The sequence below is a fragment of the Phycodurus eques genome, chromosome 20 (genome assembly GCF_024500275.1).
Source record: "Phycodurus eques isolate BA_2022a chromosome 20, UOR_Pequ_1.1, whole genome shotgun sequence".
Taxonomy (NCBI): Eukaryota; Metazoa; Chordata; class Actinopteri; order Syngnathiformes; family Syngnathidae; genus Phycodurus; species Phycodurus eques.
In genome coordinates this window covers 14,551,081-14,577,133 of record NC_084544.1, presented here as the reverse complement: position 1 = coordinate 14,577,133, position 26,053 = coordinate 14,551,081, and the positions used below count along the sequence as shown (strand labels likewise).

The window sequence follows — 26,053 nt, the reverse complement described above, 5'->3', positions numbered from 1 at the left end:
TCCCTTCGTTGTCCATTAGTTGACAGTGAGACAGTTCAAGGAGCACATAGCATCATCAGTGGAGATCCCAGTAGACAAGCAGAGGCTCATCTACCAGGGCAGAGTGCTACAAGATGACAGAACGCTGACTATGTACAGTAAGTAACTCAAAACCTCAAGATGAGATGAGATGTACTAACAACATGGACGGTTATTGGAGTCAGATGCATTCCACACTGAGATAAAAACCCTTTTGCGAACATCCATCCATCCATTTTCTGAGCCGCTTCTCCTCAGTACGGTCGCGGGCGCGCTGGAGCCTATCCCAGCTGTCATCGGGCAGGAGGCGGGGTACACCCTGAACTGGTTGCCAGCCAATCGCAGGGCACATACAAACAAACAACCATTCGCACTCACATTCATACCTCCATGCATGGTTTTGGGATGTGGGAGGAAAACGGAGTGCCCGGAGAAAACCCACGCAGGCACGGGGAGAACATGCAAACTCCACACAGGCGGGGCCGGGGATCGAACCCCGGTCCTCAGAACTGTGAGGCTGACGCTCTTAACCAGTCGCCCACCGTGCCGCCTTTTTGCAAACATACTGTATCTACATTAGGGAATATTGTTAGTTGAGGAAATTGCAGTACTACAATACCATGAAAGGAGCAAAGTTTCCAATCAATACTGCCTTACATTTTACCGCTTTGAAAGGTCAAAGTGATTTAACCGGCGTGTCCTGTTGCTGTGTTTACTTAAATATTTCTCGCTCAGATGTGGACGGAAAGGTCATTCATCTCGTAGAGCGTGCCCCACCTCAAACCACCGTGACTGGCTCAGGGGGCGCAGATGTATCCAATGAAGGGGAGGATGACAGCAGAGGCCATGTTGCCACCTCCCCAGTGCCACCCCAAGAGCGCAACGGCAACAGTTACGTGATGCTTGGGACGTTCAACCTCCCTGTCAACATTATGGAACCTCAGGTGCTGTTGACATTGCTAATCTTGGTTATCTGCTGAGCCAGCACTGGTCCATATAATTTTACAGCATGATGTCAAATGAATTATGTTAGGGAAATGACATTTGCCTTGGACACCTACATTTTGTTTTCTAGATGTCTGCTCAGCAGATGATGCCTGGAGTAGGTGAGTCCGAAAGGAACGCCAGGGTCAGCACCAGTGCGGGGGTAAAGCTGCATTATTATCATCAATCTTTTCCAATACAACCACGTTCATTCTGTAAAACTGTCGGGTGTTTGGATGTGTAGCGCAATGGCTCAGTGGATGTGCGGATTAACTTGGACCAGCCGGTGCAGAGTGAGGCTCGGGTGGGGGTGCAGCTGGCTGAGAACCTGCTTCGGCACGCTCAGATTCTGATCAACAGGCTGGAGGTACTCTCTTCTTCTTTCCAGAGCGTTGTCTGCAGTTGTCGTGATGTCGCAAAACACCAAAATAAGTGCTGGGTGGTACAGTACATTTGTTCCGTTGGTCTGGCTGCAACCGTGTCATAGTGGAGATGAGCCAGCTTTGCAGAGCAAAATAGCAGGCAAATGAATGCGTTTATTGCGGAAAATACTACAATATACGATGCTAGACTCTCCGTACAGGGACCAGAAACCACAAACGAAGGAGTACGTCACCGCTGCTGCGTCACTTGAGAAGATGGACCTATGATTTAAAAGTACATGTCTAGAATAAATCTGTATAATCTAAGATTATTAGTCCCACCACGGGGAAATTTGCATCATTTCAGCAGCAACAGTGAATACAGGAAATACAAAAGGAGCATGCAAGACAAGACATTTGGCTGCAAATGCATCTGCCATTACACAGCTGATGCCACAAATACATTCAAATATTGAAGCCATAATTTATAAATGATTACAATTATAGAGTAATATATTATGTTGTGTAATTGAACAGTATGCAGGTTTTTGTTATCCTCTAATATAATTACTGCAATAACTGTCCCGCGCTAATGTTCTTGATGTAATTTTTAAAAATATGGAAATTCAGACCCATTTTTATAGCTGGGAAGCTTTGCAGTCATAGCCATAAAAGCAATTTTACTAATCATTGGCATCATTTTATAATTAATAATTGGCAGGGTTTTTTTTTTTTTTTTTTAAATATATATTTCAAATGGAAAGCGCTTTGTCTTGCATTTATTTTGTTTGAAAGGCACGTACAAATAAAGTTTGATTAAAAATGTCTTTTTGGTGTTTCGGTTTTTGGCCTTGGATTCCTCAGTTTTGGTTTTCGGTAATGTTACTTGCATTTCCCCCCCCGCCCACCCCCCAAAAAAAGGTGGCAGTGGTGAATCTCAGGATTTGATTTTGTGCGGAGTGTGTCGGTGAATTGCGGTGTTGTGCTTTCCAGGGTGATTCCAGTTCCCAGACAGAAACAGAGGCACAACAGTCCTCTTCGTCCTTGCCAGCATCGTCCTCCTCAACCAGAATGGCTGCCGAATCACAGTCTATGGAGACCGACCCTTCTCCTTCTTCATCATCGTCGACCTCCACACAAACGGAAGGCGCACACAACGCACGACCCAAGTAAGTTGACTCCAAAAGTGTCAGTGGTAGCGACAAGTGTCGTGGTGGTTTACAGATGCAAAAAGTTAACGGTTGAACATGATTTTGGGGTGCTGTTGTGTTGATGTGTGCAACGGTATGTGGGGTGCAGTATAGAAGGTAAAATACCAACTTGAACAAAGCGGTGTTTGGAATCTCAAACAAGATGGTGTTTTTTCTTTGGTTTGTTTTTCCTGAAATGTTGTCATTTTGGAGTTGGGGGGGATTCCGCCCAACAGCAACACTATATAAAATATGACAAAATGTATAGTATAGTGAATTCCTTTGTCCCCACCGGCTATGTAGCGAATTCTCCAGTTAGGTCCTTTTATATTGAGTTTAGATTGCCACTCTCACGTATCTAGTTAAATATATCACAAAACCACAAACTAAAATACTCATTAGAATCTGCCGTTAACATGCATTACCCATTATTTTCAATATCAGGAGTGTCAGTGCATAATGAATTAATATAATGTGCAGACGAGGCTTCAGAACAAGGATTCTCTGCTTGTCTCTAGTCACCCGAGTCCTGCAGAGTTTGTAGAGATTCTCTCCGAGGTCAGGAGGGTGGAGGAGAGGTTACGTCCTTTCATAGAGAGGACCCACTCGATCCTTGGAGCAGCCACGTCGGCAGACTACAACAACAATGTAAGGAAGAAGGAGACACTTGGTGGAACAATAACAAGGAAAAAAATGTCAATAAATTGTGACACATCACTAAAGACATCATGTTTTATTGGGGCTTGGATGATTTTTTTCAATCACACTTTTTTTCCCCTGGTGGAATGATGATTCATAGATCTTCAGTTATTTAAAAAAATAAGACTTGGGTATTTCAAAGTCCAAATGTGATTCAAAAGTGCCAGGGTATATATACAGGCTCAAATATATAAGATAAGATCAGCTTTATTCGTCGCACAATGGGTACATTTTGCATAAATGGTGCTGAAGGGTCTAGTCGTAACTTGACAAAACTAAACCCGATTAAACTTTAGTGATGATGATTAACTGCCGCTGGTAGCATCAAAAAATATTTGTTTGATGGCACTCATTTGATCAACCAATACTCACAACAATGGGATAGTCCTAAGAGGGAGAATTGTAGATTTGGGAAAGCCTTGTTTAAATTTCACTTAGCAAGTTTCATTTCAACCATGCTTATATAGCCAACAACATAATGTGGCATAATTCTAGCTAGATATTGTACCACTCGTCTTGAGAGAAATGTATCATCATGTGTCTTATACAATCGCTCTACTATTTGGGGGGAAATGGATGCAATAAATCATTGAAAGGCCAAAGTTGATGAAAATGTTTTTTTATTAACAATTATTAATTAAAATTGTAAAGATTAATAAACTCGAAAATATACATTTAAGCCTGAAAATGGGAGAATTGTGTCACTAAGATAACAACAGCTCTTTTCACATCCAACGGTTCATTATTGTTGAAATATTAATGATGTGTACAAAAACAAAACATGTTTTACATCCATCCCTACCATGCTGTGGTTATTTGGTCATATAATAAACCCAAAAAATGAGAGTATCAAACGCTTTGCTGTTCATGTCAGAAGTGTCCAAAGCTTTTCTGTAACACAATGTATTTACTTCATCCTAGACACAGGAACGAGATGAGGATCAGCGTGTTCTCAACATGGCTGGAGATGCGCTACGTCTTCTGGGCAATGCCTTAGTTATCCTTGGTGACCTTCGCTGCAACCTGGCAACCCCGCCCCCACGTCACCTGTATGTAGTCCGGCCCATGGCCCAGTATACCCATCCTGTCCTCATCCAGTCCGGTCTGCCACACATCGCCCCTCCAGTGAGTCAACATTGTATTATAATCGAAATCGAATAGAAAGAAGAATGTGTATATATATATATATATATATATATATATATTAATATCATATAATATACAGTATAGTACAACATAGTGGTTAGGTTAGTGATTTCGGACGCAGCCGCGGTTCTTTTCCAGAATTTTGAGGTCAACTCTGGGGATGCGTATTATACATGGCTGTGCATTATACACGAGAAATTACGGTAAGTGTAATCTTGCTACTCTTTTATACAAAGTAATGCGTTAGATTACTTATGCAGCCCTATGGGTGGCACAAGTCAGTGCAAACTGTAGGCCGGTCCCAAGCCCGGATAAATGCAGAGGGTTGCGTCAGGAAGGGCATCCGGCTTAAAACCTCGCCAAACAAATATGAGCGTTCATCCAAAGAATTCCATACCGGATCGGTCGTGGCCCGGGTTAACAACGTCCGCCACCGGCGCCGTCAACCTGCGGGGCGCCGTTGGAAATTCAGCTACTGTGGGTCGAAGTCAAAGAAGAAGAGGAGGTGGAAAGCGGGTTCTTCGGCAGAAAGAGAAGAGGAAAACACAGAGCCTAGAACTGAATGTGGGGACTTTGAATGTTGGGACTATGACAGGAAAATCTCGGGAGTTGGTTGACATGATGATGAGGAGAAAGGTTGATATATTGTGTGTCCAGGAGACCAGGTGGAAAGGCAGTAAGGCTAGAAGTTTAGGGGCAGGGTTTAAATTATTTTACCATGGTGTCGATGGGAAGAGAAATGGAGTCGGGGTTATTTTAAAAGAAGAGTTGGCTAAGAATGTCTTGGAGGTGAAAAGAGTATCAGATCGAGTGATGAGGCTGAAACTTGAAATTGAGGGTGTTATGTATAATGTGATTAGTGGCTATGTCCCACAGGTAGGATGTGACCTAGAGGTGAAAGAGAAATTCTGGAAGGAGCTAGATGATGTAGTTCTTAGCATCCCAGACAGAGAGAGAGTCGTAATTGGTGCAGATTGTAATGGACATGTTGGTGAAGGTAATAGGGGTGATGAAGAAGTGATGGGTAAGTACGGCATCCAGGAAAGGAACTTGGAGGGACAGATGGTGGTAAACTTTGCAACAAGGATGCAAATGGCTGTAGTGAACACTTTTTTCCAGAAGAGGCACGAACATAGGGTGACCTACAAGAGCGGAGGTAGAAGCACACAGGTGGATTACATCTTGTGCAGACGATGTAATCTGAAGGAGGTTACCAACTGTAAGGTAGTGGTAGGGGAGAGTGTGGCTAGACAGCATAGGATGGTGGTGTGTAAGATGACTCTGGTGGCGGGGAGGAAAATTAGGAAGACAAAGGCAGAGAAGAGAACCATGTGGTGGAAGCTGAGACAGGACGAGTGTTGTGCAGCTTTTCGGGAAGAGGTGATACAGGCTCTCGGTGGACGGCAGGAGCTTCCAGAAGACTGGACCACTGCAGCCAAGGTGATCAGAGAAGCAGGCAGGAGAGTACTTGGTGTATCTTCTGGCAGGAAAGGAGAGAAGGAGACTTGGTGGTGGAACCTCACAGTACAGGAAATCATACAAGGAAAGAGGTTAGCTAAGAAGAAGTGGGACACTGAGAGGACCGAGGAGAGGCGAAAGGAATACATTGAGATGCGACACAGGGCAAAGGTAGAGGTGGCAAAGGCAAAACAAGAGGCATATGATGACATGTATGGCAGGTTGGACACTAAAGAAGGAGAAAAGGATCTATACAGGCTGGCCAGACAGAGGGATAGAGATGGGAAGGATGTGCAGCAGGTTAGGGTGATTAAGGATAGAGATGGAAATATGTTGACTGGTGCCAGCAGTGTGCTAGCTAGATGGAAAGAATACTTCGAGGAGTTGATGAATGAGGAAAATGATAGAGAAGGGAGAGTAGAAGAGGTAAGTGTGGTGGACCAGGAAGTGGCAATGATTAGTAAGGGGGAAGTTAGAAAGGCATTAAAGAGGATGAAAAATGGAAAGGCAGTTGGTCCTGATGACATTCCTGTGGAGGTATGGAAGCATCTAGGAGAGGTGGCTGTGAAGTTTTTGACCAGCTTGTTCAATAGAATTATAGTGCGTGAGAAGATGCCTGAGGAATGGAGGAAAAGTGTACTGGTGCCCATTTTTAAGAACAAAGGTGATGTGCAGAGCTGTGGCAACTATAGAGGAATAAAGTTGATGAGCCACACAATGAAGTTATGGGAAAGAGTAGTGGAGGCTAGACTCAGGACAGAAGTGAGTATTTGCGAGCAACAGTATGGTTTCATGCCTAGAAAGAGTACCACAGATGCATTATTTGCCTTGAGGATGTTGATGGAAAAGTACAGAGAAGGTCAGAAGGAGCTACATTGTGTCTTTGTAGATCTAGAGAAAGCCTATGACAGAGTACCCAGAGAAGAACTGTGGTACTGCATGCGGAAGTCTGGAGTGGCAGAGAAGTATGTTAGAATAATACAGGACATGTACGAGGGCAGCAGAACAGCGGTGAGGTGTGCTGTAGGTGTGACAGAAGAATTTAAGGTGGACCTGGGACTGCATCAGGGATCAGCCCTGAGCCCCTTCCTTTTTGCAGTGGTGATGGATAGGCTGACAGATGAGGTTAGACTGGAATCCCCGTGGACCATGATGTTTGCAGATGACATTGTGATCTGCAGTGAAAGCAGGGAGCAGCTGGAGGAACAGTTAGAGAGATGGAGGCATGCACTGGAAAGAAGAGGAATGAAGATTAGCCGAAGTAAAACAGAATATATGTGCATGAATGAGAGGGCTGGTGGGGGAAGAATGAGGCTACAGGGAGAAGCGATAGCAAGGGTGGAGGACTTTAAATACTTGGGGTCAACCGTCCAGAGCAATGGTGAGTGTGGTCAGGAAGTGAAGAAACGGGTCAAAGCAGGTTGGAACGGGTGGAGGAAGGTGTCAGGTGTGTTATGTGACAGAAGAGTCTCTGCTAGGATGAAGGGCAAAGTTTATAAAACAGTAGTGAGGCCAGCCATGATGTACGGATTAGAGACAGTGGCACTGAAGAGACAACAGGAAGCAGAGCTGGAGGTGGCGGAAATGAAGATGTTGAGGTTCGCTCTTGGAGTGACCAGGTTGGATAAAATTAGAAATGAGCTCATCAGAGGGACAGCCAAGGTTCGATGTTTTGGAGACAAAGTTAGAGAGCGCAGACTTCAATGGTTTGGACACGTCCAGAGGAGAAATAGTGAGTATATTGGAAGAAGGATGATGAGGATGGAGCTGCCAGGCAAGAGAGCTAGAGGAAGACCAAAGAGAAGGTTGATGGATGTCGTGAGGGAAGACATGATGGCAGTTGGTGTTCGAGAGGAGGATGCAGGAGATAGGCTTACATGGAAAAGGATGACGCGCTGTGGCGACCCCTAACGGGACAAGCCGAAAGGAAAAGAAGAATGCGTTAGATTACTTATGACGGCACCGCATCACTGCACAAAAGTCAGTGTTACCAGCAGGAGATCGATAGCAACAATAGCATGAGACGACCTCGCACAGGCGCGCGCTGCACGAAAGCCCAGCTTGGAGCGCTCAACCCGGCTACAGGCTACACTCATCGTCGGAAACCATCCCGGAAATCGGAGCGTTCAAGAAAAACCACGTATTATCTAAGTGGAGAAAAATTTCCACTCTTTGAGTGTCGTGTGTCCTTACGCAAAGAATAACAGCACTGCACTGAGTGAGTGAGTGCACAATGTATTGATTACAATGGGAGATATCAAATGGAGTCAAATACAAGAATACTGCACACTAAAAGCTTGAATAAAAAGCTTGAAATACATAGTATTAAGTATGAGTGAAGTAAATATAAATATTGAAGCAACCTTAATTTTATAATCACCTATTACTCTCGAGGTTCCATGCGTTTTCGTTTTCGTGGAAGAACTACAATTATAACAACGTGTTAAAAGTCAACCAATGTATACCTGACAGAGGAGTCTATACATTTTACAGAGCTCTGGGTCAGCAGCTGCGCTTATCCTAGCCTCAGCAGAGACAGCGCAGACTGAACAAAGCTATCTGTTCTTGCCCCCGACTTGTACAATGTTTGAAAGAGGAAGTATGGAATCGCTGTCTTCTGATTGGTCCATGGTCCCATCTGACGTCATCATTGCTCTGCAGAATGATGGGCATTTGCCGCTGATCTCCGCAGTCTTACATCTCATGTTTACAGTGGCTCCCCGCACCCATTGTCTTCCTCGACATCTGGTCTCTGCTGGATCAGTATCCACCCTGCTGGGAGCTTTCATGCATCACACTCCCACACCCTTATCTGATTTACATTATATGCTATACTGCAATAAACACCCTTGTTTACCCCCCAGATCAGTTACGCCATAAAACGCTATATCACCTTCAATATGAAAATAATATAGTTATGGAAAAAAGATTAAACCCCTTGTTTCTGTTTCCTGTTCATTCCTAATGCCAGGTGCACCTAAAGGTACCTTTGTTTGGACGAATATAATGATGACAATGAAAAAAAGAGTTTAATATAGAGCTGATATCTAGTGCTAGCAATTTTCCATGGTTGTCTTGATAATAACTACAATTATATTTAATAATACAATGAAGCTTTTGTATTCTTCAGGTAAAATACCTTTATTGGTCCCAGGTATTATAATGAACAAGAAATCGAAGAAACAAGGCAGGGCTAATATTTTTTTTCATGACTGTATATATCATCCATGTATTGTATACTGTAGATGTACATTTTTATATAGTACATACAAACACACACATTCTTTATATAATATACAGTATATGATCATGCAGGCCGTGATCTAATTATTTAATAAAATGACTAATGTTAAGAATGGGCTAATTCCATTATTACATAATTTTTCAAGTTTATCAAAATGTTTTGCATTAGTAAAAATAAATAGAAATGTATTTGAAGTTGTTTTGTCAGTTTTCATTTCACTGCTTTTACTGATATTTTAGATTTTTGCCATTTCAATACCGGTATGGAGGTACTTTATGCCGGTATAGTATCGAAGTCAGAATTTTGATACTGTGACACCACTACCATCCTTACATATTAAAACTTGCATATACTGTAGAATGGGTAACGTGATCAATAAGTCTTAACTTCCCAAAGAAAGGAAATATTTAAGTAAATGTTTTAAAGAAAATTATTTGATAGCCTCGTCTTCAAAGAGGGTGTAAGATACACTAAGGCCTGAATACGAAAACATTAGTTTATGCAAAAAATACCAAATTATTACTGGAACTCCTGTTTTCGTGGGTTTGTGTTACATTTTTTTGAATGGGTGTTAATCTTTCTGAAATATACAGTAAATTTAATGCTGTCACATTTCACTTTTTCTTCATTTATATATGCGCATAATGGCCATAATGCAATAATTTTGTGGATTTTCCCGAGATAAACGTGGGGACCACAGCGACCGTGTCGTCGAACGGAGGACCTGCTGGCGAAAGTCAACGTCTGCCATCTCGGCCTAGCGGTCAATCAGCTCAACAGACTTCCGTTCAGGCTCCGCCTCCTGACTCCAATGGGACCAATCATCATCAAGAGCAAGAAGGACCCCGGGTGATCAGGATCACCCACCAGACCATGGAGCCTGTTGTCATGATGCATATGAACATTGATGGTACCTAACAGTACACAGTAAACACACATCATGCAATCTACACAAATCAGACTAAATCACACATTGTGTATAGAGGTGTGCAAATCTATGTGCAGTATAATTCATATCATATACCCGTACTGCATATTGTTATGCTTTTGACAGGTGATGCAAGTTCAGGACAGCCAAATGCTGCAGGTTCAGTCCAACCAGGTGAGTGCTTCTTTTGGGTAGAGTTGTTATTTGCCATGCTGATACTGTTTTCCATCATTACTTTGGATGAATTTAAAGATGTAGAGTACTGTGATGAAGTCTTATGCCACCGCTCTAGGGCTGGGCAACATGGTCTTGAATTGTTTTAATTTCCCCAGAAATCTGATTTCCGATTTTAATTTATTCCCCCCGCCGCCGCAATAAAAAGAAAAAGCAAACAACAATGACATTTGTCAAAACTATGAGAAAGTGACCTTTAAACATAACATCAATACATTTTAATAGAACATTTCAAATGTTTTGACAATTTATTATCAATAAATTAATACAAATATTCCCTTTGGGATTAATATGTAACAACAAAACTGTCACTGAAGTAATCTGTACAAACAAATATATTTACAAGAAACAATATGGTTATTATTGTGCTCTGCTGAGTAAAATTCTAATTACATACTGCATTGTTAAAATCACAAATCCCACTTTTGCGCAGTACTGTAGTTTTCAGGGGAAAACAACACTTGAATTGCTCTGCACTGAGCGGAAACATCTATCAACTTCACAGGCTTGCCCCCAGAGTTCATGCAAGCAATTGTCCAGCAGATCTCCCACCAAGCAGCCACCATGGCTGCAGCAGCTCCGTCTGATCACCAAACACCCACGGCAGCATCCATTCCTGCCACCGCAGTCAGCAATGAAGGGATCGCTTCTAGGCAACATCCGCCGCCTCCTCAGGCCAGGGTGGTCTTCACTCGACCGTCCTTCTCCCCTCATATCCCTCAGCATGTGGGAACCAGAGGAGCCACCATCAACCTTAGAGCGATGTTGCCCACAGCAGGTCAACAAGCAGCACAGGTGAATTTCAGGGTCTGGGTTCTGTTTTTTTTGCTGGTGCAGCTATTGAAAAAGCAAATCTTGTTTCACATCGACAGTGTGCCTTAGCTTTGTCACCAAACCATCCAAGGAGTAACCCCTTGTTTGTTGCCAGTCAACCGAGCGATATCACAAGCATTCATCTTTTACAATACCCCCGCAGTGATCTTGTCTGTTTTAACGTTCAACTTTTACGACACCGCTGATCATTTTTGTTTCACTTCTCTGGGACAAAAATACAAAAACAAGAAGTACGGATTGTACACTTAGGATCTCAGTGAATGTTTTTTAGTTGTATGTATGTTGTTGAGCAAATCTTGAAATGTTCCCACACGGTAACGGGAAATGAAACTAAAAGGGGAAAAGAAACATTTTTGAGTGTAATACTGTACACACAATGTAGATATTGGCGTGCCACTGTCTAGGGGCCATAATGAACATGTAGTTTCTTGTTTGTTTGTCCCTGTCAACAGGGCACACCTCTGGTTGTCTCCTCCCTCACCCAGATGATCAGCAATCTGGTAGGACAGCTCCTCATGCCAGAGAACACAGGTCAGTGTATGAATGCATTCTTAGGTTGCACTCCTGTTGTGCAAGCTACAAATCATGTTTTTGGATTCACCCTAAAGGTACTTCTGACTTACAGTAGATACAAATTCGTGTTACGTTGCCGCAGTTGGAACAAAACGTAAACCTGAAGTTCCCCGGGGTCCTTCACTAAACTACACGAACAGAGTAGAGAAGTCATCATTACAGTCAATATTAGTATGAAAAACACTTGTAGGTCATACGGGTTGAACCGATTTGTCCAGTGGTTCTCAAGATTTTTACACCAAGTACAACCTCACAAAATACTTTGCTCTCCAAGTAACAACATCTTGCCTGAAATTAAAGTACCGTAGTGTAGTAAGTGTTCATCAAAAACGAGGCAGAGGTTTTATTCATCAAATATTTAAATATTATTATAAGCCAACATTATGCACAGTTTGAAAATTAACACTGCACTTAAATAAAGGGCAAAAAAAAAAAATATCCATCCATCCTCAACACCGCTTATCCCGGTTAGGGTCGCGGGGCCGCTGGAGCCTATCACAGCTGACTTCGGTGGAAAGGCAGACCACACCCTGAACTGGTCGCCAGTCAGTCGCAGGGCACATCGAGACACAGACAACCATTCACACCGTCACTGAGTGGGAACTGAACCCACGCTGCCCGCACCAAAGTCAGGCGAGTGTACCATCAGTGACGAGTAAGCTAAATTATTTCAAACCTAAAAAAAAATAAAACCTATACTGAAACAATGATTCAATTAAAATATATAGCATGTAAAACTGCTAAGAAATTTTACCAACACAAATGTTTAAAAACAAACTGTTCTGAAACATAAAATGCAAATATACTGAACTTAAAAGTGTAAAGACCCCCAAAACAAAAATCCATGTTTTAGATAAGTGCTGAAAACATGTGCAAAGACTGAGATCTATATATTACTGAATTGTTGAGCTATGTTTTTCATTTCCTAAATTTTCCTGATTTCTTGGGCGGGCTAAAAAGTATCCTCGTGACGTCAGGAGGATGCAGCTACCCAATTTTAGAAACACGAAGTGCCCTCAGTCCATTCAGTGGAATTGCACTTCTTTCTTCATAAATAACTTCTTCCAGTTCTACCAGTATAGTGTGTATTGGGCCATGAAACTATGCCCACAACTCAAAAAAAGCAGCACAACAGCGTTACGACAGTCAGCCGCACAGTTGCTCAACCGCACATCCTGGGAGTGAGGAGAGAGGAGGAGAGGATAAATTTATTCACAAACCGTTGCGCGCTGTGGCTGCATATGGCGGACACAGAAGTGCGTTGTCCCGCTGAATTTCAATGCAGGGAAAATTGTCCCGGCGGCGCGACTTATGGTCATGATACCAGCTCAGAGAATGCTTCTCTGCAGCCCGTGAAAGCATGGGCTATCTCGGTCGCTGGAAATCCCGCTTACCAGCCGTGAGAGAAGGAATTAGCCTACAGGTATTTGATTGACAGCTGAAAGGTCCGGGGAGGCTCGAATTTCAGAGCTCTCGGAGCAACACACCGACAGCGTCTGCAAGCTGAATGTCTAAATTCTTGACCATTTTGAAGCCTGATTTCAAATAGTTTAAAACAAAATGTTATCCATTCATTCATTGCCCAGCCTGTTAACAAGAGTCTTTTCTGTGATGTGTCGACTTAACAAAACATTTTTGTGCTCTATTTTGGTCTTTATTTAGTACAACTGAACTGTACTTGGGTAGTGATTCTTTCACGTACCGCAAGTGGGAGCCCGATTACCACTAATGGTACCCATACCATACATTGAGAATCACTGGATTTGTCGATGTGTAGACTTTACCACTCTGCAATGACATTTAGAGCCAACGATGTCTTTTGGCAGTAACAGCACAGACGCCTCGCTTAAAAGCGACAGGTAGTGGGTGCACACTGCAAACTAGCAGCGGTGCCTCAAGCTGTGTAGAAATATTTGACTAAATATGACACTGATAGCACTGTCACTTGCGTCCGCCAACGCAAGCTGATGAACAGCCTAAATCCTCACGTCAACTCTACCAGAAACGCTCTACTAGAAGAAGAAACAACTTTGTCATCGTATAAGAATACGTCAACATTGCGTTTGGTTGCATCTCCCGTATAGCAGCTAAAAAAAAACATAAAAGGCGAAAGACAGCGGCTATAATGTAGCGCCCGCTGAGACAATGAAATGAGGACGAGCAGTGGTCAATCAATAACCTCTTAGTTGTGAAAATGAACGCTGAATGTCAGCCATAACGATGCTAAAAAAAAATCTACATCCAAATAGTGTTTTGCTCAAGCCAGCAGGCGCCGAGCTGGCATGTAGTGGTGTTTCTTTTGGTAAATATATTCATCATCAACAACTTATTCAGTATAACTGAAATTATAATAAATCATACATGCAAAAAAATAATAATAATAATTCTTGACAAATTTTTTTTTAAATATCTTAAACATAAGTTGATTGTGATAAATTCTATTATACAACCCCAATTCCAATTAAGTTGGGACATTGTGTTAAACGTAAATAAAAACAGAATACAATGATTTGCAAATAATGTTCAACCTGTATTTAATTGAATACACTACAAAGACAAGATATTTAATGTTCAAACTGATAAACTTTTATTGTTTTAGCAAATAATCATTAACTTAGAATTTTATGGCTGCAACACGTTCCAAAAAAGCTGCGACGGTCATGTTTACCACTTTGTGACATCACCTTTTTTTTTTTAAACAACATTCAATATGGTGATATCCTTTTACACATTGATGTCGATTTTTGATGCAGTGCCGCCTGCGGGATCGAAGGTCACAGGCATTCAATGTTGGTTTTCGGCCTCGCCGCTTACATGCAGTGATTTGAATTCTCGCCGAGCAAGTCAACGAAATAGAAAAAAAAAACACCCGGACTCACCCCTCGTTATTCTCCGGGAATTTTAACAAAGCTGAACTCAACCATGAACTCCCTAAATACAAGCAGCTCATCGACTGTCCTACCAGGGAAAATAACATTTTAGACCACTGCTCTACTACGCTAAAAAACACATACCGTGCCAAACTTCGTGCACCACTGGCCTCGTCTGATCACTGCTTAATTCACTTAATACCGACGTACAGGCAAGAACTTAAACGCGCGAAGCCTACAGTGAAAACAGTGAAGAAGTGGACCAATGAAGCAAAGATGGAACTTCAAAGCTGTTTAGACTGCACAGACTGGAGTGTCTTTGAAAATTCAGCTGGCAGCTTGGATGAATATACGGACACTCACATCCTATATCAGTTTCTGTGAAGAGGTTTGTGTACCAACAAAGTCATTTCGGACATTCAACAACAACAAGCCGTGGTTCACTGCCAAACTTAAGCAGCTTCGCCAAGCTAAGGAGGATGCATATCAGAGCGGGGACAGGGCCTTGTATAATCGAGCGAGAAACCAGCTGACTAAAAAAATTAACATTACAAAGAGGAACTATGCAGAAAAGCTGGAAAAACAGTTTAGCGCTAACGACTCTAAATCAGTCTGGCATGCATTCCAATCGCTGACAAATTACAAGCGACGATCCCAACAAGCTGAGAACAATAGCACACTAGCCAACGACTTGAATACCTTCTACTGCAGATATGAAAAGGACACTTTCACACCCCACACCGACCGCTATCACACCACCGACTTCTGCGTTGACCATCCGCGAACAGGATGTGAGACGCATCTTCAAACAACAAAAGATTGACAAAGCGGCAGGCCCAGACCATGTGTCCCCATCCTGCCTCAAAGTCTGCGCGGACCAGCTCGCTCCAGTCTTCACTCAGATCTTCAATCGATCTCTGAAACTGTGCAAAGTACCATCCTGTTTCAAACGTTACACCATCATTCCAGTCCCCAAAAAACCTACAATCTCGGTTCTAAATGACTACAGGCCTGTCGCCTTGACATCTGTGGTCATGAAGTCCTTTGAACGTCTCATGCTGGACCACCTCAAGAGCATCACAGGTCCCCTGCTGGACCCCCTGCAGTTTGCCTAGTGAGCAAACAGGTCTGCGGATGATGCAGTCAGCATGGGATTGCACTTCATCCTAGAACACCTCAACAGTGCGGGGACCTACGCGAGGATCCTGTTCGTGGACTTCAGCTCAGCGTTCAACACCATCATCCCTGGACTCCTTTCCTCCAAGCTTCTCCAGCTCAGCGTCTCACCTGCCATCTGTCAGTGGATTGAAGGGCAGGACACAACAGGTGAGGCTGGGGGAGGCCACGTCATCCACACGCAGCATCAACACTGGGGCGCCCCAATGTTGTATGCGCTCTCCGCTGCTCTTCTCTCTCTACACGAACGACTGAACCTCAACGCACCCGACTGTCAAACTCCTGAAGTTTGCAGATGACACCACTGAGTCTGCATATCGACAGGAAGCGGAGCGGCTGGAGCTGTGGTGCGGCCGACACAACCTGGAGCTGAACACGCTCAAGACTGTAGAGATGATCGTGGACTTCAGGAGGCATCCTTCGCCACAGCTGCCCCTCACTATGTCCAGCTGCCTTGTGGGAATTACAGTCTCGCAGGACCTGAAGTGGGCGACCAACATGAACTCCATCCTCAAAAAAGCCCAGCAGAAGATGTACTTCCTGCGGCTTCTGAGGAAGCATGGCCTGCCACGGAAGCCGCTGAGGCAGTTCCAGCATTACCGGATAACTAGCAACCCTTTATTGCTCAGTGACTGTTTTTCTCAATGTCATTATGTCTCAAAAGTGTTCTCTGTCAATTGAATGTCTGTTGTCGTACTAGAGCGGCTCCGATTACCTTAGACAAATTCCTTGTGTGTTTTTTGGACATACTTGGCAAATAAAGATGATTCTGATTCTGATTTCTCCAGATTCTCGGAACCTTTTGATGATATTATGGACCGTAGATGATGAAATCCCTAAATTCCTTGCAATTGTACGTTGAGGAACATTGTCCTTAAACTGTTCCGACTATTTTCTCACACATGTGTTCACAAAGAGGTGAACCTCGCCCCATCTTTGCTTGCGAATGAGCAATTCAGGGAAGCTCCTTTTATACCCAATTCATGGCACCCACCTGTTGCTTGCCCACTTGTTGTTTGATGAACATTCCTCAACTTTCTCAGTCTTTTTTGCCACCTGTCCCAGATTTTTTGGAACGTGTTGCAGCCATAAAATTCCAAGTTAATGATGATTTGCTAAAAACAATCAAGTTGATGAGTTTAAACATTAAATGTCTTATCTTTGTAGTGTAGTCAGTTAAATATAGGTGGAACATGATTTACAAATCATTGTATTCTGTTTTAACACAACGTCCCAACTTCATTGGAATTGGGCTTGTAGAAGCATTTGAAATTTTCTGTTGTTTCTTCCCAGGCGATGCCCCACCATCATCCTCTTTAACCAGCTCTCAGTCATCCTTCTCGACTTCATCTGAGTCCTCCACATCTCCTGTTCCTCCCTCTGCCAACACCGCTGGACACACACCAGCACACAGCTCGGGAGTATCTGTCGATCAACCAGTAGGGGCCGGTGCAGAGGGAAACCTTGCCCAGCTCCTGGGTTCTCTGCTGGCTGGAGGTTCTGGTTCTGGACCGACACCCTCCATAACCGTGATGCTTCCTGGAGCGCCTGGCTTATTTCAGAGCATGACAGACTTCATGTCGGTTAGTTTAAAAGGGGCTGCACGTGACATTCACATGGTAGTGTTCTCTGTGCATTAATCACTGACTCCGCATTAATGAAGGTTTAGTTGAGCTTTCGGTGACAAGAAAAAACAAAACAATGTAAACAATTATTTTTCATTTTATTTTTTAAGAAGCTGAATTAAGAACAGCGTTTTATTCATCATGTTTATAGAAAGTCGTTGAGCAGGTACAGTATTTAATAACCTACTTGTGCACTGAATTGTCTATGTACTTGTACGCTTTTGGTCCTCGCCAGTTAAGCCAATTCAGCGGACCAGAAGAACATCTATGTCTTACTGGTGATGTTTCTTTCTATTGCTATATGATGGAACGACGAGGGCACACACGTGAGCCGGCGCACTAGTTAACATCTGTGCACTACTAGTATTAATAGTGTGCGGAAAGGTCATACATTAGTGGAAGGCAGTAGTGGAAAAAACATCACTCGTAAGATGTCATTCTACAAGTGCAACCTAGTAGTTGTACTGGTGCACTGAATTGTCTTACTAGGGAAGACAAAATAGTTGACATTTACAATTCAGCGGACTAGTAGGCTGTTGAATAAATGCTCGCCATAAATCTTTGCATATTTTCATACTATTGCCATACTGACGCTTACGCTTTGTGTGATCCAAAAACAATAGTCCCCCCAAAAAATCTCACCACAGGTACGCCAGTTGAATCCTAGAATCATAATCTGCCCTGTATTGTGCACTCGACAGGCACTCATTGAGTAAATTGGAACAATTTTGTTGCATCAAATACAAAATATGAATAATACTGCAAAATATTTTCTTTTAGTCGTGGATTGTGGTTGGATTGAAGCCATATTGTGTCAAAAATATGTGTCTGCTCCTTTTAAATTATAAGGACAGAAACCCAAATGACCCTGCAGTTTTGGCCGGATAACATACACACAGAATCGTTACTATTTGTAACAATATCTTGGTAGTTAGCATGTGTATTTAAGAAGTCCGAGTTAATGAGCCCACTGACGTTGCTGAGCAATAAGAAAGCGAAATAATGATCAAAGCATCTGTGGGACAATGTTTTTCAACTTTATAAAACTGAAAAAAAGCTATACAGTAAGTATCACTGTAAAACAATATCGAAGGAACGTGAGAATTCCAAGCAGTCACAGTTAGGCAGACCAAAAAGAAATCAGCTGCCAGGCAAATTGTTCTGAGATGCAAAGAAAACCCCACAAATGACTTGAGCTGACATACAGGACTCTCTGGGGGAAAAGTGGTGTGGCTGGTTCAGGGTGTTCAGGTGTACCTAATGTGGTGGTCAGCGAGTACGCACGTCTTTTGCAATTTAACAGAGACTAATCATGTTTATTTTTTGCTGTGGCTTCATTTTGTAGCCACCTGCCAGCAGCACCGTTCAACAAGCCGTACCTCAGTTCCAAGTTTCCCACACGCCTCAGGCCGGCAGTGGTGCCGGTGGAGACTCTCTGAGCCCAGAGCTATTCACTGGCATTGTGCAAGGAGTGCTGTCTACTATGATGAGCTCACTCGGGGCACAGCAGGGCAATGGAGAAAGTATCGCACAGTTCATTCAGAGGCTTTCTCAGACCAGCAATCTCTTCACCCCTGGATCTGGAGATGCTGTGGGTATGTCAGAAAGAAAGGAGTCGTCAACACTAGCCGAGATTCCACCCCCCCCCCCCCCCCCCCCCCACCCCCAACCCACTCCCCCGCGCAGGCCATATCTGTGTTTCTCCATATATTTGAAATAGTTTTCATCCCGGCAGGCTTCTTTGGTGATCTGTTGTCTCTGGTGTGTCAGAGCTTTTCTATGGTGGACATGGTGCTGTTGCTTCATGGGAATGCTCAGCCCCTGACCCGCATCCAGCCTCAGCTGACTGACTTCTTCACCAATCAATACATGCATGGACAAGAGCCCACTGACGCTAACATAGTTGTAAGTGCTGTAGTGATAGTAGCTGGAGTGCTATTGTAGTAAAATGGTATTGAAATGTGGGATGTCTATCATTTCTTAATAATCTGTGTTGTTCTGTATAAAAGAGAGCAGCTGCCGACCTCATCAGTGGTCTGGAGGAGTACATTACAGAGAGTTTTGTAAGGACATGCTATCACACAAGCAATGCAGCTTTCAACTCATGTGCCGTGAGTATCGATGATACAGTGATTCATGACAACTGGACGCTTGATTTTTCCTAAGGCCTCTGTGACGGTACGCGAGGGAGTGGACATTGTTCAGACCAACCTTGCTTTCCTCAGGCAACAGGTCACATGCATGGCCTCACATACACTGCGCCGCAATGGTAAGTCACCGCCGTCAGCTTAGCTTACCAATTAGTGTTATAGAGGATGCAATTGGCTTGAAGCACAACCTTCTTGAATACCTCTAATTTAAATTGAAAAGCTATTTCTTTTGACGGAAGTCTTACATCGAGTAATCTTACAGCGTGGCTATGGAAAGTCGACACCCCCCTGTTCAAATGCCAGGTTTCTGTGATACAAAAAAAAAACAAAAAACTGGGACCAAGATAATTCATTTCAAATCTTTGTCCACCAAGCCATCGTTAATGTGAGCTACAATCTGTGCAACTCAATAGGAAAAAACAATAATCTTTTCGATAAGGGAAATAAAAATAAACAACAGGAGATAATGCAGTTACAGAGGTGTGTACACCTTATAATTGGGGGGAAAGGGTTGTGCTCAGAATTACCCAATTGCATTCAAACTCATGTTTATTGGAAGTCAGCACACACCTTCCACCTTGCCTCTGATTAATTAGTTTGAATGTGATTGGTTCACATCCACTATTGCCAGTTGTAAGAGGGTGTGCACACTTGTGCAACCACATTATCTCAGTTTATTTTCGCTTTCCGTCGCAATTCGAGTTGTACAGGTTACAGGTCACATTAATGGTGGGAAAAGTAAATGGTTTATCTTGGTCTTGTTTTTTTATATCACGAAAACCTGGCATTTGACAATTTGCATATTTGTCCTAACCTTCTGACCTAACTAGCTGTTCATTAATTTGTGGGCAAAAAAAACAACCACCCAAAAAAAACTATAAACCTGTACTGTAATTGTGTTCATGGACAGGGCAGCAATCCCCTCTGCCTCACAGACTAAAGGTCTTTGGTTCGAATCTCTGCTTAAGCACTCCCGTGTGAAGTTTCCGCCCATGCTTGTGGGGGGTGGGGGTGGTTGCAGTGTATTCCAGCTTTTTCCCACATTCCCAAAACATGCATGTCAGGTTAATTGAAGACCCTGAATTGACCATTTGAGTGAATGGGGGTGGGCAAACTACGGCCACATCCGACCCATTGATCATTTCAATCCGGCCCGCCAAAGATTGGTACAGAATCACCCAAATCATATCAAAATCATGACCAATCATTTGACCTTGTCCTGTAATGCCGAGTGGTTCCACCAGGTAGCGCAGTAGGTCCAGTGATACATTGACTTGACTTTGGCTGTTCTGTTTTTACTCTGCTACTGCTCTGAACCCTTCTTCAACCACGAGTGGCCCAAAGAAAAGAAAAGTCGACAGCGAGTGCCGCGTGTTTCATATGGAATGGACTACTGAATACTTTTTCACTGAGTCCAGTCAAATGCTGTATGTCTAATTCGTTAAGAAACCATTACAGTGGTGGTGTTTGGCTGTGTGTGTGTGTGTGTGTGAACAGACTTTTAGTGTGATGAACACCAACAAAACATTCTACAGATCCCAGCTGAGCGATGAACACCTCAGATGTGTTCTGAGAATTGCCACAACAAAACTAACACCAGACTTTGACGCACTGGCAAAGAAAGGTGATCAACAAAACAACACTGTTCCCATTAAAAGTAAATCTAAGTATTAACACTACAATGGCTTTTTTATTTTTTTGTTTGTTTTGGTTTTGGTTTTTATATGTAAGCATCTAGTCCTGGCTTGGCCCGCCTCTCAAATTTTAAAAGTCAATGTGGCCCCTGAGCCAAAAGGTTTGCCCAACCCTTGGTGTAAATGGTTGTCTGACTATATGTGCCCTGCAATTGGCTGCCAACCACTTCACCCCAGCTTACCCATAACCGTAACAAGGACAGGCGCTATAGAAAATGGATGGATGAACCGAGTTCTCAGGCTGTATTACTGTATTTAATAATACAATATGATTTTTGCAGTGATAACTTTCACTTCTGGGCAATCATAACACTATTGTGGCGCGTTATTAAAAGTATGTGAGTGTGATAAAAATTATGTGAGTGAAATGGAACTCCATAGTTTTATCCTATGTTGTTTTTGCTGCAGATCACACATTTGGCCCCTATCTGCTGTTGCTGTGCACTCGGGCTCTGTTTGAGTGTCTTGCCCTCAACTTGTACTGTCTACGAGGAGAACAGAGAGCTCTGACTGCTGTTATCAACCATCGCATTGTTAGTAGAATACACAATTTAATATTTGTCACTGAATAATGCTGTATCACTGTACAATACATGTTATATATTTAAAATAGACCCTTTTGTTTGTACTATACAATATCCTGAAGTTTTGGAACCCAAATTCTCCTTGGTCTGTCTGTTCATAGAGGAGAATGTCCTCGGAAATGAATCCCAGTCTGGTCAATTGGTTGACCAGTATGATGTCGATGAGGTTGCATGCCATTCTGGAGCACAATCCAGTTACTGAGGATCAGATCCAGCACTATGTCAGATTCGTACCGGTAAGAACCAGGTTCCACAATGCTGACCAAACAAAACACCAACTGGCCACAACATTAGGAACATCTTCATAATCAAATGATCAGTGTGATGTGGGTGAAAATTATGCCTTTACAAAAATAATAAGAGAGCTAATAATTATATATTTCGGTAAGAGGAAGTGCTGTGTACTACATAACTGAAAACTACAACCATAGTAAAATCATAAACTATCAATTACAACCATAAATAGTATTATTGGGTCTCGTTTGGTTGTGTTCGTGTACCGTCTTGTTGTGTCCAGTCAGTTTAACTACTTATAAAACAAAATACAATGTGGACTTGTTGTTGTAGTGGAGCTAATGTGTGAATACAATATTTGTATTTGCTCATAAGATGTTGTTAAGTTTAAATGACAATCACTCTAGTTTGCCAGTCACTCAGCTAACGGGTGCTAAATTGGAGATCAAATTGCTTGCGCTGTTGTTGTATGTGCCCTGCTAAGATTTGAACTATTCGCCAAGATGGCGCGTGCTGTTGCCAACGGGTGTAAATGTGATAGTGACCGCTGTATTGAAAGGAGGGTTTTGCGCGTTTGGTGCAGTAGCTCAAATGATTTTCACCATGGAAAATTTGGGAGAGTACTCCAAGCACAAAATAACATTTGAAGTGATGGTGTTGGAAGTGTTAACGGAACACAAACCGTTACAGAAAAGAAATCTATTGCTTCAGTCATTTTCGGGGAGTCATCTCATGATGTAGGACCAGTTCTGCACCATTGGAAATTACACACAGAAATAAACATTGTGAAATGAATACTTCTCAAATGTTGTGGTGTTGTGATCTTTTGGGGCTGGTGAGGAATAATAAAGGCTACTCCACTCATATCATATGCTGTATATATGCTTGCGACTGACGTATTGCGTGTTTTTAATTTCCCATAAAATGATTTACATGTAAGTCAGCAGGTCGAGTCTACTTTCACACGGTGGAATTGGCAGTAATGAAAAGCTGAGCTCCCCCATCCAATCTGTGTTCCAGATGGAGGAGAGTTTATCTCCAGCTACCACAGCAGATGAGGCAATGGCATCATCTGGTGACAGCCGAGAGACCACACACGCCACCGAGGACGCTCGGGGATCTGCTGTGGCCCCACCAAGACGGGCAGAGCCGCCCCATGAGGTGGAGCCATGGGCAGCGTCTGTTCCACCTGTAAGGATAAAAGTGATGGTACCCTCTGTAAAAGTGGGAGCGGGGGGGACACAATGGTCCCGTGGGTAACTTAAAATGACGAAAAGTAAATAAAAATGTACTGAAATTGTAATTTTTTTTGTATGTTTGCAAATTAAAAAAAAAAAAAAAAAATAGAAAACCGAGATCATATGTACATACAGTAAGTATTCACAGCCTTTGCTCAATACTTTGTTGATTTGGCAGAAATTACAGCCTCAAGTCTTATTTAATATAGATGCAAAAGCTTGGTCCACCCATCTTTGGGCAGTTTTGTACATTCCTCATCGTAGCACCTCTCAAGCTCCATCAAGTTGGATGGCGACCATTGGTCAATTGCCTCAGTTGCCTCAGCATAGCCAATTTCAGATCTCCACAGAGATGCTCAATTGGATTCAAGTCTTTGCTCCAACTGGGCCACTCCAGGACATATTCAGTTTTCAAGGATGACCAATGGAAACAGGATTTCCTCTGTATGTATCTACAGAGTTGCTGTGATACTCTCGGCTGTTGCACGGAAGAATGAAGCATTAGAGCAACATGTTTACGGAACAAAGACACCCAAGTTTGAAATTGTACCATTGCTTGCTACAGGAATGGGTTCCTATCATCAGGCATGATATGGTGTCTCAGAGGAAGATCAGAGGACAGCCGCCACTGTCTGACGCCTACCTACACGGGATGCCCGCCAAGAGGAGGAAGGTGAGCAGCATGCATGATCAAATAAAAAAAAATAAAAATAAATAAAAAAGTCTAGATTCATATTCATACGTTCTGTGACGATTCACCATAAACAAGCTATTAGCCAATGCTAATCTGTGCATCCAGTGTTTTATCCCTCCACATCCAGACTGCAAATGAGTAACTCTGGAATGTCATAATGTCAGCTTTAACAACAACCTTAACACTTTGTTCAGCATTGAATTGGCTTTTTATACCAATTCCAATGAAGTTGGGACGTTTTGTCAAACGTAAATAAAACAGAATACAATGATTTGCAAGTCCTTTTCAACGTCTATTCAATTGAATACACGACAAAGACATGTTATTCAGTGTTCAAAGTGGTAAACTTTGTTTTGGTTTTTTTTTAGCAAAAATTCACTCCTTATGAATTGGATGCCTGCAACACAGTCCACAAAAGCTGGGACAGGGACATGTTTACCACTGTGTTACATCACCTTTCCTTTTAACAATACTCAATAAGCAGTTGGGAACAGAGGACAATAACAACAATTGTTGAAGCTTTGTAGGTGGAATTGCCCCCCCCCCCCCCCCAACTACCCATTCTCGCTTGATGTAAAACTTCAGTTGCTCAACAGTCCGGTGTCTCTGTTGTTGTATAATTCGCTTTATAATGCACCACACATTTTCAATGGGGGACAGCATTCCAGTCCTTTCAGCATTAATGGTGCCTTCACTGATGTGCAAGTTACTCATGCAGTTGGCACTAACACACCCCCATACTATCACAGATGCTGGCTTTTGTACTTTGCACTGATAATAATCCAGATAGTCCTTTTCTTCTTTGCCCCGGAGCACACGACGTCCAGGATTTCCAAAAACAATCTGAAATGTGGAGTCGTCAGACCACAGCACACTTTTCCACTTTACGTCAGTCCATCTCAGATGAGCTCGAGCGCAGAGAAGCTGGTGGTGTTTCTGGGTGGTGTTGATGTACAGACCCTTTCCAAAAATTAGAATATCATGGAAAAGTTGATTTATTTCTATAATTCCACTCAAAAAGTTAAACTTTCATGGATTATAGATTCAGGGCTCACAATGGAAACAATTTCAAGTATTTATTTGTTTATATTTACATACTTTGGGCTTCCAGCTCATAAAACCCACGAAATCAGGAGTTCAAAAAATTAGAATACTGTGGAAAAAAAATCACCATTTACTTCTCAGTTCTTGTAGGAAAAAAAGTAAGAAATTAGGGTCACATTAAATCAATCAAAATATGGTACTTTCAAAACGATGTTAATCAATACTTGTTTGGGAATCCCTTTGCTTTAATCACTGCCTCGATGTGCAGTGGCATTGAGGCAATCAGCCTGTGGGATTGCCTGGGAGTTATGGAAGCCCAGATTTCCTTGATGCTTGCTGTCAGTTCTTCTTTGTTTTTGGGTCTGGTACTCCTCACTTTCCTCTTGACAATACCCCATCGATTCTCAGTGGGGTTTAGATCCGGCGAGTTGGCTGGCCGGTCAAGCACTGTGATCGCATGGGCATCAAACCAGGTTTTGGTGCTTCTGGTGGTATGGGCAGGAGCCAGGTCCTGCTGGAAGATGAAATCTGCATCTCCATACAGATCCTCAGCAGAAGGAATCATGCAGTCCTCTAAAACATTCTGGTAGACTGTTGCGGTGACCTTGGATTTAAGAAAACAAGAGTTTACCAACACCTGCACTGGACGTTGCCCCCCACATCATGACTGACTGTGGATATTTTACACTGGACCTTAAGCAGCTTGGGTTCTGTTCTTCACCCGTCTTCCTCCAAACCCTTGGACCTTGATTCCTGAATGAAAGGCACACTTTACTTTCATCGGAAAAGAGAACCATGGACCCCTGGCCAACAGTCCAGTCCTTTTACTTCACCTTGGCCCAGTTGAGACGCTTCCAACGTTGGCTCAGGCTCAGCAGTGGCTTGACCTGAGAAACCCGACAGTTGTAGCCCATCTGTATGAGTCTGACGTTTTGAATGGAATTATGAAAATAAATAGACTTTTCCATGATCAAATTTTTTTGGGGAAAGGGTCTGTATGGCTTTTGGTTTCCATGGTGGAGTTTTAACTTGTATTTGTAGATGTAGCAAGGAACTGTGATAACTGACAATGGT

The 26,053-nt window shown here is 42.8% G+C and overlaps 1 protein-coding gene across 3 annotated transcripts in view; it reads left to right on the top strand.

The window, feature by feature from the left end:
- The window catches only part of bag6l (BCL2 associated athanogene 6, like), a 34,946-nt gene that overhangs the window by 1,370 nt on the left and 7,523 nt on the right, over positions 1-26,053 (top strand). For all 3 annotated transcript variants that reach the window (XM_061664624.1, XM_061664623.1, XM_061664622.1), the window contains exons 2-21: positions 20-137; positions 754-962; positions 1,094-1,165; positions 1,247-1,369; positions 2,358-2,533; positions 3,073-3,202; positions 4,175-4,378; positions 9,783-10,011; positions 10,156-10,203; positions 10,769-11,058; positions 11,550-11,628; positions 17,010-17,299; positions 18,687-18,936; positions 19,077-19,246; positions 19,351-19,404; positions 19,508-19,610; positions 21,594-21,718; positions 21,871-22,005; positions 23,024-23,194; positions 23,807-23,914. In XM_061664624.1, the coding sequence (XP_061520608.1) occupies positions 131-137; positions 754-962; positions 1,094-1,165; positions 1,247-1,369; positions 2,358-2,533; positions 3,073-3,202; positions 4,175-4,378; positions 9,783-10,011; positions 10,156-10,203; positions 10,769-11,058; positions 11,550-11,628; positions 17,010-17,299; positions 18,687-18,936; positions 19,077-19,246; positions 19,351-19,404; positions 19,508-19,610; positions 21,594-21,718; positions 21,871-22,005; positions 23,024-23,194; positions 23,807-23,914 (2,973 nt within the window). In that variant the 5' untranslated portion in view covers positions 20-130. The remainder of the gene's footprint in view (positions 1-19; positions 138-753; positions 963-1,093; positions 1,166-1,246; positions 1,370-2,357; positions 2,534-3,072; positions 3,203-4,174; positions 4,379-9,782; positions 10,012-10,155; positions 10,204-10,768; positions 11,059-11,549; positions 11,629-17,009; positions 17,300-18,686; positions 18,937-19,076; positions 19,247-19,350; positions 19,405-19,507; positions 19,611-21,593; positions 21,719-21,870; positions 22,006-23,023; positions 23,195-23,806; positions 23,915-26,053) is intronic.